The sequence below is a fragment of the Diadema setosum genome, chromosome 14 (assembly GCF_964275005.1).
Source record: "Diadema setosum chromosome 14, eeDiaSeto1, whole genome shotgun sequence".
Taxonomy (NCBI): domain Eukaryota; kingdom Metazoa; phylum Echinodermata; class Echinoidea; order Diadematoida; family Diadematidae; genus Diadema; species Diadema setosum.
This window is the reverse complement of record NC_092698.1, coordinates 1,272,272-1,286,688: the sequence shown is the minus strand read 5'-3', so window position 1 is coordinate 1,286,688 and position 14,417 is coordinate 1,272,272. Positions and strand designations below refer to the sequence as shown.

The 14,417-nt window shown below is 38.1% G+C and overlaps 1 protein-coding gene across 2 annotated transcripts; it reads right to left on the bottom strand.

The window, feature by feature from the left end:
• Positions 1-1,225: 1,225 nt before the first annotated feature.
• On the bottom strand, positions 1,226-12,178 carry LOC140237463 (FAST kinase domain-containing protein 4-like). Of its 2 annotated transcripts, XM_072317391.1 has the most exons (6): positions 12,056-12,178; positions 9,243-10,572; positions 7,722-7,952; positions 6,758-6,797; positions 3,630-3,744; positions 1,226-2,128 (listed from the first exon to the last, which is right to left on the bottom strand). In XM_072317391.1, exons 2-6 carry the CDS (start codon positions 10,549-10,551, stop codon positions 2,042-2,044), a joined length of 1,782 nt encoding a protein of 593 aa, XP_072173492.1. In that variant the 5' UTR covers positions 10,552-10,572; positions 12,056-12,178; the 3' UTR covers positions 1,226-2,041. The 2 variants fall into 2 exon arrangements, 1 of the variants encoding a protein (XP_072173492.1); XR_011901843.1 differs by lacking the exon at positions 6,758-6,797.
• Positions 12,179-14,417: the final 2,239 nt, after the last annotated feature.

Here is a 14,417-nt window from a genome sequence, read left to right as displayed (position 1 = left end):
TCTGCTCAAAATCTCGTTATCACTTGTTTGATTTGATAGATATCTTCTTGGAAACTGTCTCACACAGAAAACTCTCAAGGAATATAAAACTAGGTACAAGTGTAAGAAGAATACAATGAGTTAATCATCAAAACGTTAAAATAAGTATTTTTAATCACTTTTCATTCAATAACAGCCCTTGCAACTCAATACTATCTAATGATTTGCATGGGATAATGTAACTGCTTAAAGCTGTTATTTCTTTTTACTCTTGTACATGTACGACGGCAACCAATAGATGTACAATCCACCAACACATCTGACCACACACATCAACATTTTTCATGGGGTAAAATGACAGCAAATGTACATAATATTTTCTAGTCTCAACAGATGTGTGAGTCAATTCGTTCACTGTCTTTCTACATTCCATTTTTTAGTAACTGCACTACATTCCACAAATAAAGTAATTTCACCATTTTTGATGAATACATGGAACTGATAATACAAGTATGTATTACACCTATGTAATTTCAAATGTTCCTGTATTTTATAGAGATATTTGAATTCTTAGATACAAATGAAGCTTGGGTTCCATATTCATCGACATGCACATAATTATGGCAAACTCTGTAAGGAGCATAATTTTGATACAATTTGCATCAAACTCTACAGCCTGACATCAAAATCTGTCTCACTTGACTTATCATAATCCAGCTCTGGGTTAATATGTTGTGAGTAGACAATAAACTTTGCATTAAACTGCAAACTGAGAGCAACTAAAGGAAACCAAAACCAAACAAGCAATGTGGATTGAGTGAAAGCAGCAACGTTAGTAGAACACATCAGTGAAAGTTTGAGGAAAATCAGACAATCGATGCAAAAGTTACGCATTTTTAAAGTTTTGGTGTTGTAATGACTGGATAAGGAGAGTACTAGAGTTTAAGATGCCATGTGTGGACAACAATATAAAGAAATTTAGGATTCCACGAAAAATTAATTTTCATAAAAATTACACATTCCATGAACTTGCTACTGATATATGTTTAGGGTAATGACATTACCCCTGCTTTCTGAAAGAGGTTAGTGAAGTGCTCTTTCATTAAGCTAGAAAAGTGAAAGTACATGTATGTTGAATTTTCTTTATATTGTTGTCCACGCATGATGTCATAGACATTACAAAACCAAAACTTTATTATTCATAACTTTTGCATCGATTGTCCAATTTTCTTCAAACTTTCACTGATGTGTTCTAATAATGTTGCTGCTTTCACTCAATCAACATTACTCTTTGGATTTGGGTTTCCTTTAATCTGTGTTACTTGATAAATCAGAATCCAGCACTGAAGTTAAAATGAATTGCAAGTGCCTGCTACCTGCATTACCAAGAGAATCCTGGATGCAGTCTCGCACGACATCAAAACCTCTTACCCATCATGCTCAAAATTAAATGAAACTTTCCACCACATTGCAATCTTGCAGAATGAAGAATGACCAGCAGGGTCATTGCTTGTAATGTGTCAAAGATACATTAAAACAGGCCTATCCTGTGCTTTTTGCCACACCACTTTAATTTCTGTGATTGGACCAACCATATAGTATAACCCTGGCAATACTGTAGGTTCGCTTGATAAGCTACTAATCTTAATTGCAGTTGGCACACTCTTTGATGTTACGACACTGTGTGGGGTTGCTGCACTGGTGCCAGTCCCGAGTATACTCGGGTAGGTGTCTATGGGAAATGCGTTTTGTAGCAAAATCGGTACATTCTCAGCGGGTTAACTCTTTTTTTCTAAATATCAGAACAATTTAATGGAAATGAAATCCTTATAAAAAGGCATTAACAGGCTGGTACAGCATATGGAATCTGCATAATCATGAGTAGCCAATTTATACTAAATTAATCTAGCATGGTTTATATGAGACAGGGTAGAGGTGGACACATGTTCTCCATTCCTATCACAGTCTTTCGCAACTCCTGAGGGCAAAAGTCATAGCATGCTCTAGATAAAACAGTTCCTTTGTGGGAAGAATTGTTGATACTTCTCACATCCTTTTACTGCTATTTGAGCATTTCAGCAAGTTTCTCCTCCAGGTACTTGATTTGTTGCGCTGATGAGCGGAGTGGATACCAGTCATGATAGGATATCTGAAGGAACAAGAAAAAACGAAAATACATACTATTTATGAAGATATATGCAAACATATCAAAGAAGGGAACATAGTCATCGCTCTGATTATGAGCAGTCTCCAACATTTCCATTTGATATGAGGATATGTATGTGAAAGGGTGTCATAGGATAACGGCATACCTGCCAACAAGTCTGTGTACAAGTTACTAATCATTCTTATGAAAATTATGGATAGTGGGCTGTTTTGCAAAGAAGCACACAGCATATTTAAAAAAAAAAAAAAATTAATATGCTGAAATTTATGAGGCTAAAACAGTAAGCCACATGCTGATGTCATCAATAATTACTTAATTATACTAATAGTTGGCAGTGATGCAATAATGATGCTGTCTTGTGCAAATTTCCAAAAGGACCTTGAAGAATTTCTTGGTACGCTTCTGTTAACTTAAGTAATTTATTTGTTTTTTCTTTGGTAATTGGCCAGTTTTCACAAGCTTTGGTTGGTCATAATTTTTGCAGCCAAAAGTATCTTTGAACACACTGAACATCTTTCCCTTTACTTGTATATGTGAATGTGCATCACAAAACAAACAAAAAGTCGCACGCACTGATTTTGATTGAGGACTGAAAATAGGTGAAATGGGCCAACTTGGCCGATCTTGACTTTTTCATATTTTCTGAAGGAGCAAGTTTCTTTCTACATTATGCTAAAATTTGGGATCATAAAATGGGCTGGAAAGTGTGTTTTTTAGCAGTTTATCTCGAACATTTTTTGGTAGAGTAGTGTGATTAGGTGTGTCTTTAGAGTCCCCTTTTCATATCTTAAAAACCTTGTACACACTCTTCACTTCCAACTCTAATAACTTTTGAAAGGATGATGCTACTGCTTTGAAAGTTAGCATTAATTATGGACAGAATGTGTTAATAAGGCACGCTCAATTTCAGTTTAATCTAATAATCCCTTCATTGTTGTTACTCCGGTGGTTTACATCCTGTCTTTTGTCCCATTCATCACACGGCCAGCACGGTTTGGTAAAGGTTAAGCGCTTGAATAGACACTGCACTTCAGAGCCTCTTTTCTCAGTTCACACTTTTCCCGAGTGTGTGCTTTCTTTCCAATATTTACATAGGTTAGGAGAGTCCATTTGATTCAAGTTATATATCATTTTAAAGCTTAAAAGTCTGCTCTTTCAGAATATGCTCTTGACTAAAATTTCATGTCCGGCGATTTTCTGTTTGTTTTGTGATGCAGGGTCACATATTGTCACTCTTGCACTAGTTCAGGGTAGCACCAAATCCATCCAAATTTCCACACTGCAAAATACTTTATGGTTCAATATTCAGACTCTTAACCCGTTGAGGACGAGTCCTGAGAATTCTCGGAAAGGTGTCTATGGGAAATGCGTGTTATTGCAAAATCAGTCTGTCCTCAGTGGGTTAACAAGGAATGTTCGAATCAAACACTCTAGGTTTGGCTACCGGCTATCACCAAGAATTACACCCACAGGCCACTATTACCTCAAGGACTTTGTAGCCTGACTGTTTCAGGTGACGGAGCATCATCTCAATCCTGCCAATCAGTTGTCTCGTTGAGTAAATATAGCAGGGTGGGCCAAATGTGACAACAGCCATTCTAGTGAAAGACGGAGAGAAAATACGCATTATACTGTAAAAGTAGAAATTTTTGCAGGATAGAAATTTTGCCAATTTCATGCAACATGAGACTAGCATGAAATTCAGAGCATGCAAATGTTTTACTTGGCATGCAATGCACTGTATTTAGTCACAATATGAAGTGCTCGCTCAATTGTCGCGATTGTTCACAGGGAAAACACCCAAAATTCATCTTACCCTGTCGAGAGGAAACAAAAACAAAAAAATTCCTTTATTACAGTACAATGTCATTGACTATCGTTGTGATAAATTTGCAGTACATTGTTTAATGACTAATCTGTGATGAGTTGTGTTCCTATGTGGAATATACTTCCTCAATATTCAATTGGTGCTTTCTGATTATTGTCAAGAAGCCACAATCTATGGTCACTTGTGAGATCATGATGGGTACATTCATTGTATTGAGAAATACAGCTTGTACTTTCAGCTAAATCAGATGCAGAAATTCCATACAAGAGATAGCTGTTGGCAGGTAACTCTTGTTATCATAAAAGTTGAAACTTGTGCAAAATTTGTCATTTTATGCAGGGCCAATTTTAGTGAGCTTCACTTGCTTGTACTTTCGTGACAGGAAGAATTTAATAAACTTTTGATATCTGCATGTTCTTTTTTCAGACAAGTTTGGCAGAGCATGAAATGCACCAAAAAAAAAAAAAATATTGTCCACATTTACAGAATGACAATTCCTGGGGGACCAGTAAAATCACCTTTTAACATCAAACCTCTGACTTTGGAAAACATTAACCTTCATACGAAAGTTTACACCAAGTGAAAGTATTTTCTTATATTGAGCTTTGCTATATCAGCGTTTGTGGTAATGAAAGTCTACTGCACAAAATTTTGAATGCTGCGGTGAAAATTTGATCATTTTCATTTGCTCATTTTTTTGCTGGCCATACTTAATGAATACCACCCTTGAAAACTACATTGTAGTAATCTGAGGGCTGAAAAGGCACATTTTGGAAGAAAAGTGCAATTTTACCTCTCTTGCAATAGACATGTGCATTTTTGGCAAAAACAGTGCAAAATACTGCAAAAAAAGAAACATTTAGAATTTAAGCATTTATTACAATACACATTAACACAGTGATTCCCCTGTGCCCAGGGATGCTATAGTTCTAGCTGGGATGGGGATTCAGGTTTGAATTTTGGTGAGATAATTAGAAACTTCTTATATGACATATTGAAGAGCATACAATTCTAGGAGGAATTAAAAGTTTGATGAATATCAGTTTTGTAATGGTTCATATCCAAAAACAAAGTAAAATAAAGTGGTCCTAGTAAAAGGCGGGACCCACCATTATTGGAAGCTCTTTCTCTTTTGGATATAGTAGCATTTTAAAATCAATTTTCATCAAATAAAGAATTAGGCCCCTAATTCCTCTTTGAATCATATGCTCTTCAATATGTCATGTGAGTGCTTTCTATTCTTGCAAAAAGTTAAAAACTGAATTCCCATCTCAACCACAACTACATTGTGTATATCAACCCTTTAATGACGGAACATCAAATGGAAAGTTAGTCACATGAAACCAAATAACAGATATTAGGATGTAAGGAAGTCATGTGTGTGAGAGAGAGAGAGGGGGGGGGGGGAGTTAATAGAAAGAGAGAGGGAGAGAGGAAGTGGAAGAGGAAGGAAGAGGAAGTGGTGATGGTGGTGGAGGATAGTTAGAACTGGGGTATTTAAAAGGAACTGGGATTGACGATGACTTCCTACGTGTGACCCAAGTGTGCTTAGGAGGCTCAGTCAGTTGAGGGTCTGCCTTACAATCATGAGTTTTCACACTCATAAACATATCGTCACTGGGGTGACAAGACCTTTTATCTCAAATTTTGGTGAAAATGACTTTTTTGGATTAATGGTCACGTCCTGTCCAAATCCTTGCTGCCTCACCCCAGAAATGAAACCACCATGGCATGTCAAAGGTAAAGGCTATCCCATTTGATACAGTGCTTTGACTGCCACGTGTTTTTGCTCTCATGAACATTTGACATTTTGTAGATATGAGGTTTTGTCACCCCAGCAACGATATTAGACCAGCTGAGCAATGTTGTGTAATCATGCCTTCCATCTATTTACAGGTGACTCTATCCCTCAGAAAGAAGATAATATGAAAGTTCGGTGCGAGTCAAACTCACACATGTCAAAGATTCTACTTCTTTCTGGGTGCAAATACAGTAAAATTAGTCTGCCCTCCACACACACAAAACTGAAAAATAAAATATGAGACCAACTCCTTGTTATTCATCTAAAGTAGTACCTAATAGTTAACCATGCACACAAATTAAACCACACAAAAAAAAACAAAAAAAAAAACAACTTGCTCTTACAGGTACAAATGTTGTAAGAGTGACAGTATCACCATTGTGCAAAAAAAAAAAAAAAAAAAATAGTTCATATTCCACAAAGAAAAACATTTATTCATGTTTGTGTGTTTTTGTTCTTGTCTTTTCTGTCCTGATCACTTTTGTTTCATCATTTCTGTGGTAATTCTCCCATGTTAGTAACTCTCCCCCATTACAAATCTCTCAGAAAAAAAAAAAGTATAACTGCTCGGTTTTCACCTCAGTTTGCTTGGTTGTGGTAACCCTACAAAGTTTCAAGTGTACTGAACATAATCCCGGGCGTAAATTTATGTTCAGTGTGATTTTAGCAATTCTACACAGGGTGACGATATTAGGGCCCCTGACGAGGTGCAGGTACCTCACTGTACTAGTATTTCAAGTATTTGCCCAGGGGGCCCAGTAGCATGGCATCAGGGCTCTACTAATTGTAATCACTGGGTACTGCACTGCTAGTGAGCTGGCCTGGGACAGTGCATGTGAGGAAATTTTGGTGCTTATCTGCTTTGTCAATATTTTTGCACGTTGTTATGTTTTTGCTATTGGGGGCCTATTCTCAAAATCCATGAAAATGAAATTCCCATGAAAATGTCAGCATATTGATAGAGTGGATTATAATTACTTACTTTTGTTCACTGCCTCCTTCAAGACTTGATATCTCAGCATCTGCACAGAAAAGACAGCAAACTTGGTCATTAGCTTCAGTTGTACTGATTCAGATATATTAGATAGTACAGCTATGGCCAAAACTATACTTAAAAATATTTTATACAGAAAGTATACTACCCGAGTGCTCATGGCATAGTATTGGGTTAAGCTGTAGGAACCCGTCTTGTTGGAAATTTGTATCTTTGATTTTTCAATAACTTTGATTTTGCTGAACTCATTAAAAAAATAAATAAATAATTTTTTTTAAATCATTTTTCATGAAAATTACACATTCCATCAACTTGATACTAACATATGTCAAGGGTAGCAATTATTCCCCCTGCTTTCTGAAAGTGGTTAGTCAAGTGCTCTTTCATTTTGCTAGAAAAGTTAATTTTTGTTGGATTCCCTTTATATTTTCTTTATATCTGTCCACACATGACGTCATAACCTCTAGTAGTCTCCTCATCTAGCGGTTCGAACACCAAAACTTTAAAAATTCACAACTTTTGCATCAATTGTCTGATTTTCCTCACACTTTCACTGATGTGTTCTACTAATGATGCTGCTTTCACTCAATCCACATTTCTCTTGGGCTTTGGTTTCCTTTAAGGGTTTCTGGGATGAACACTGTACTAGGGCTTTCTATAACTCAGTGGGTAGAGCACCAGGCTAGCAATCTGGAGTTCTTTGCGTCAAATCCCAATGAAATCCCATTTTCTTTGCTCATTTTTCCACTAACACATATTTTGCATAAAGACCTGCCTGAGAATATTCAACTAGTCTTCAACAGGTTATGCTGCTTCATCTAGCAAGCAAAGAATACACATATAGAAGTATTACAATTTGTGATATGCCCGTCTTGAAGCATGCAATTCAGGATGTAAGGGCTATGAAGTATTTCTACATAATTCCTGCAAGTGCAGTCCCCCTCCGACTCACCAAGAATATAGCCAAGACTGGTCTTAACTTTCTCTTCTACGGCAAACTTCTCCCTAAGATCCGATGTTAGGATGCTCAGCACTGACCGATGGAGGGTTGTGGTGAAGATTTTGTGGTCGGATGGGAAAGAGTGAAGGTCAGAGGGCAAGGTCGGCCCCTGGTAGGACTGCGCCTCCAGCTTGGCATGGGTGTTGATCTGGATTAACTTCAGCTTGTGTGTTGATGGCAAACCTTTGGTAAAACACATCAACCACATTGAGAACTGTATGCATGTATCACAGTCAGACATTACTGCATCACTATTATTTTTGAATTATCAAACACTTTCTACAGCTAAAAACTAATACAAAAGTAATTCCACAGTGCTGGCATGTAAAATGAAAGCTAAGATGCATTTATGTACAGATCAGAACACAAAATTTAAGGCCTGGTACATGTAGCATGGGGATACCATGGTATGGAAAGACTGACCCATCATGGATGTATCTGAGAATCTCGGTAATGAATTGTGTACAGTTTTATAACTGATTTCTGTGTAAACACAAGGTTTAAGCAACAAAAGAATCTTGACTGGAGTCTACCATTACTGATAAGCATGCACAGATCTGTTGATGGGCGCTATTTGAGGTTTTTGAATGTACCCACTGAAATTTGATTTAAAGGACAAGTCCACCTTCGTATACATAAGGATTGAGAGAATGCAGCAATATTAGTAGAACACATGAGTGAAAGTTTGAGGAAAATCAGACAATCCGTTCAAAAGTTATGAATTTTTGAAATATCTGCGCAGTCACTGCTGGATGAGAAGACTACTACAATGTATGATGTCACTTGCGTACAACGATATAAGGAAAATAAAAAGAGAAGTTCACAAAACTTTACTTTCTTAATAAAGTGCACATTTCTTCGACTTGTTACTGAAGGGTAATATTATTCCCCGTCTTCTGAAAGAGAAAAGTTGAGTGTTCTTTCGTTATGCGAGAAAAATGGTAATATGTTGAATTTTCTTTATTCTTTCTTTATATCGTTGTACTCATGTGACATCACAAGCCATAGTAGTCTTCTTATCCAGTCGTGACTGAGCAGAAACTTCAAAAATTCATTTAACGGATTGTCCGATTTTCCTCAAACTCTCACCGATGTGTTCTACTAATATTGCTGCATTTACCAAACCCACATGTCTAAGAAGGTGAACTTGTCCTTTAAACAGGCCACCTATGAATCCCCATGCTATTGGGCCATTAACCCGTTAAGGACAGACTGATTTTACTACAACACGCAATTTCCCATAGACACCTGCCCGAGTATACTCGGGACTCGTCCTCAACGGGTTAAGAAAAAGAGGAAAAGAGGGAGAAATAGTGAGAGAGAAGAATAAGGTTTAAAACAACTCATTTTCAATTTGCAAAAGATCATGATTTGATCTACAATGTAGGGAAACTAATATGATTTACTACATGAAATGAAAGACAAAAGTGTGCTCAACAAATATCATATTACACATCAGACCAACTATCTCACCATCATGTTCTTGTGATGCATCCCCAATCTGAAGAGTGTTTTCCAGGAGACTTGAAGGAACATGACCAAGGACAGCGAGTGAGTGAACCAAGTCAATCTTATCTAGGAGGGAAAGGCCATCCAGCTGAGTTGACAGAAAATTTCCAATCTGATCAAAGAACCCCTTTGCATCAGACGGCTTGAAGCACAATTGACCGTAGGCAAACAAAATCCTGTTGACGTCCAATATGGAGAGTTTGTCGAGAGAGGAAGCTACTATGCTATGAATGGACTCAAATAAACTTGTGGCTTCAATGCGTGCTACAGCATACGTCTTGGCAACATCGCAGATGACGCTAAGGGGGATGTCGGGGAGTTGCTCTTGAATGTGGGCAGCAAACTCTTGATAGAGGGCAGGATTGTGGAAGCCTAGAGTAGTCAAGGCCCTCATAATACCTAGGATCTGGGTGACCTCCCAGTATGATCTCTGCTCCATCAGCTGGTAGGAAACAGCTCTCAAGATGGGCAGGGATCTCGTCTTGGTGCTGGCCAGGGACTTGGCGAGTCCCGCAATCTCCTGGAAGCTGTACTGGTCAAGCATCTCAAGTGTCTTGTCCTCCACACGCTCTAGGAGTGGCCGGGATATCCTGGCAGCAGCAGGAAGCAACCGCCGGACAAGTTGCGGGCTTTCGATTTCACGCCATCTTAGCTCCAGGACACGGGCAGCCTCAGTGACGAGAGCCTTAGTTTCTGCTCTCTTAGAAAGCAAGATGTCATTGTTAATGATTGCAGCCAGATAGCGAATGGGAAGCAGCCGTAATCTTCGTCTGCACTCAGCCTCAAGAGTCAGAATCAAATCATCCTGGGCCTGGAGATGAAGAGCACTGGACAATGTGCTAGTTAGACTCTCGTTGCTCAAGCTCTTCACTGTTCTACTTATCACCGCTGACAAGTCCTTAAAGCGGATGTCTTGCACAAGATTCTCTTCAAGATTATTTTTACTAACATACCGCAAGGCATTGATAGTCACTGAAGCTTCATTTCCGGACAGCTCATGCTGGCTTGCCTTTGCAAGGACTTCTTCCATCGTTTCCAGTGTTTTCAGTTCTTTGAAGAAAACTGACCTCGGCGATGCTTCTCTCTCCTCATTCTCTCTCACTGCAGGTTCTGAAGAGCTTGCTACAGCATCGCTATACAGCACAGCTTTTCCTAATGACAAAGTTCTATTCTGGGTGTGGTGAATGCCTTGATAGCCTGGTGCAACTGTGACAGGGTAGAACCTCCTTGTGCACTGAAGTCGGAGAGTAAATCTCAGCACAGATGCAGCCATCGTCAGGGCTGTACTTTCTCTCTAGAAACACAGAAGAACAAGGGAAAGAGGAGACTAATATAAATGCAAAGAAATCAGTAAATCACAAGCTGCCAATAATTAGACCTTCCAAAATTCCACCACCAGCTACATGTAGGATAGGAACCTGTGCTTTTGCACACAGATGAATTTGGGCATGGGAGGTCAAACATTGGCTTTTGTGCAAGGTTTTTTGTTGCTTTTTTTTTTTTTTTTTTTTTTTGATCCGAATGCATTTACTGTAAGTAAACTAATGTTGTTAATTTATAGTGCCATACTAAAATGTTACTATCAGAGAACTAAAGCAAACCACCCATAATTTGACCATAACAGCAGCATCCAAAATTCAACCGCCAGCTAGCTTTCTACGTGTAAAACCTACCATAGTACCATGCTTTTGCTTGTGGTCAAACTTTGGCACAGGAGGTCTAGGTCAAACCTAACCCCGGCATGGGGCGCTGTAACCAGTATTACAGTAACAGTATGTGTTGGGGTTGCTGCTGCAGTTAGGTCGAACCATGGTAAGGGTGTTTACTGCCATGCAGAAGTAATACTTAACAGGGCAAGAGTTCCTTTTGAGACAGCCACCCAAAAGTGAGTGCGTGCATCCGTGCGTATCGCAAGCAAGGTTAGGTTAGGTAGAGTTGTATAGATCTGCACTTATTTAGTAGAGGGGTGATTGGGGTGGCTGTCTCAAAAGGAAGTCTTTCCCTTAACAGCAATAGAACACTAGGACTTTATTAATTCTGATTCATCTACCGAATGGAATCTACATAAATTTATTGTTGAATAACCAGCAGCAAGGCCATAGTCTGGGGGGCATTTCATGTAGGAACTTGTCGGATAAAATGTCCGACAAGTCAAATTATATCCGACAAGTTCAGAGAAATCTGCCAATCAGACTAAAGAATTTCTCAAAACTTGTCGAATATAATTGACTTGTCAGATATTTTATCCCACAAGTTCCTTCATGAAATGCCCCCTGGACTTGCACTGTTCAGTTGCACCCAGTACTGCACCCATGGTACCCAAGCAACAGTAGCACGCGCGCGCACGGACGGATCCGGTTAACCCTTAACCTTACGATGATGTAGTAATACCAAGAGGTCGCCTAACCCCGTCGCGGGGCGCTGTAACACAGTAACAGCCCTTTACGGTACGTATTTGTCCGTATGGGGTCGCTGCTGCGGTTAGAGGTCGCCTAGTATCTCCTTGGTAATACTCTAGAATCTAACTGTTAGAACTCTAACGTTACACAGCTAGCTAGCCCAGTCGCCTACGAGCAGAGCAGACCACACTTTTTCCACGAAGGAAAACAGAAACATATTTTCCGGTCACTAGACAATTGCTTTCCGAAGTTTTCCTCCTGTAAAATGTCATAGATTTTGACTCCTTTTGCCTTTTGTAGGATCAGATGGCCTAGGTTGACTGCAACCCAGCCTTAACCAAACTAAAGTCTTAGAATCACCGAATCAATCTAACTTACCCTAACAGAGAGAGGTATAGTGCTCTACTCAAGTCAAGATTTTATCACTCCGGCGCGGTACTGTGTAGCATGCAGAAGCTTGAAGATGGAACTCTCTGCGTTGCTGCCGGGTACGTCCCATTGATAGCTAGCTAGCTACAGTGTACAGTGTAGCTGTAGAGCTCTGCATGTGCACACATGCTAGATGAACTAAAATTAGAAAACCAATTGTGTGGATATCAGGGGTCAGAACTTCATTGCCAATTTAAAGATCACAGTGTACTAGTAGACTCTTCACACACTCTTACTGTATTGATAAAGATCTGTCTATTAATGTTTCTAAAACTAAAATTGTTATTTTCTCAAAGGGTAAAATTAGAAAGATTCCCTCCTTTCATTTTATTTTAGGAAGTTTGAACTTGGAAGTACATGTAGTATATGAATATACATATTTGGGTGTATGTTTCAATTACAATGGAAGGTTTATTGAGGCTGAGAAAAAATTATATGATCATCCAGGCTAGCAAAGCAATGTATTCTCTGTTTCAAAATGTAGAAGACTTAATTTACCCATTGATATCCAACTTAAGTTATTTGACAGCCTGGTCCTCCCCATTGTGACTTATGGTTGTGAAATATGGGGCTACTCTCCGTGTGCTTTGGCTGAAAAATTACATTAAAAATTTTGCAAAATAATCCTTAATTGTAAACAATCAATTCCAACTTGTATGATCCTTGGTGAACTTGGACGATATCCAATCATGGAATTATGTCAAATGTAGGATGGTTAGTTTCTGGTCCAAACTAATTCAGAAAGATAACTCTTTTATTGCTTACATTATGTATTGTCTTATCCTTTTAATATGCAAAAGGCTCAAAACCTCCAATCACAATGGTTAATTGCTGTTCAAAATAATATGTTGAACAATTGTGGGTTTAGTGATATTTGGTTAGCTCAAACATGTAGCCACTTATGGTTTAAAAAAAGAAGTAAAACAGAGATTGATCAATTTATCAAAATACAAGCTTAGCTTTATAGCATGTCTCCTCCATTTCCTGCAACTTTAGTTTCAATTCAATTTTCATTGTTTACTTTGCTTTTGTGATGCGTATAGTATTGTCAACTTCACGTATTTTTCTTTGTTACTACATTGCAGTGATGTTGTGTTATTTTGTGTATGAAAATGTTGTTGGAAATGAAATGAATGAAATGAAAATGAAAAGAAATCCAAAGTTGGTCTAGTACTGTTGATGACAGTGATTCCTGTATCAATTAAATTTATGCTTGAACCGTATATCTTTTGACACTCCCTCGCAAATCTATATGCCATATTGACTAAATTCCGTTTAGCTAACTCTAAACTCCCAGTAGTAGTAGGGAAGTACAGCAATATCAATTATAATGATAGGATATGTCCACTGTGTAACTCGAACAAAATCGGTGATGAATTCCATGTGTTATTTGATGTAGTTCATTTGATACTCTGAGACAAGCTTTGTTGCCTAGATACTATTATAGAAATCCAAATATCCATAAAATGGAAAAACTATTTAACTGTATAAAGTAAGGTGAAATTGCTAAATCTTTGTAAAATGATTGAGGCTATTGCAGCAAAGTTCAGAGCCTCAACGCCGCCCTAGACACCCCCCCCCCCCCCTTGACCACCAGACGGTGCCCTCGGCCCCATACAGTATTTTGCATATCGAATACACTGACTCATTCCACTACTTTTTGTAATAGCATGCAGATACCTCTCCACTCATCTCTCTCCCCCCCCCCCCCCCGGGCCACCAACCCCTCCCGTGCCAGCTTGGTATAGTGATCCCTTTTTTAAAGATAACTATTCTTTTTATCATATTTGTCAAAAAAATACTGTATAATTAAAAAATGGTTTAATGATGATTAAGTTACAAGAAAATGCTTAATCTATTGTTCCAGTGTATGCAAACTTTATTTTTAAGCCAATAGGAAATCAAATAATCTTAATTACAGTGTATAATTTTTTGTAAAATAATGTTGGTATTCAGTGATTTAAATTTGAAAGTTTAAGCTCGAATTGTAGCTATTACTTTGAACCATTTTTTAAATATTAATTTTAGTAATTGACCGCAAGTTGTGGACTATACTATCTCAATAGAGAATGAGAAGAGAAGCAAGCACGTGTCACATGTCATACATTGGATACTAGTATCATAGCTATACAGTTTTAGTGTTTTCTCCTCAAACATCATTTTTATACAATTTACTGATCTGTTGTACATAATTCACATGTCTGTTTATCACAAGTATACCTGTACCGTACCAATCTTATTATTTACAGATGTTGTCATTCTGTAAATATGTATTAATGTCATTGTTACTCATGTTTTGTATCTAATGTTA

Excerpts from the sequence above, each read along its gene's own strand:
- LOC140237463 (XM_072317391.1), bottom strand. The coding sequence starts at position 10,551 with ATGGCTGCATCTGTGCTGAGATTTACTCTCCGACTTCAGTGCACAAGG. Across the intron at positions 7,953-9,242 it reads TGCATCACAAGAACATGATG|GTTTGCCATCAACACACAAG; the intron begins GTGAGATAGTTG and ends GTTTTACCAAAG. Across the intron at positions 6,798-7,721 it reads CAGTCTTGGCTATATTCTTG|ATGCTGAGATATCAAGTCTT; the intron begins GTGAGTCGGAGG and ends TTTTCTGTGCAG.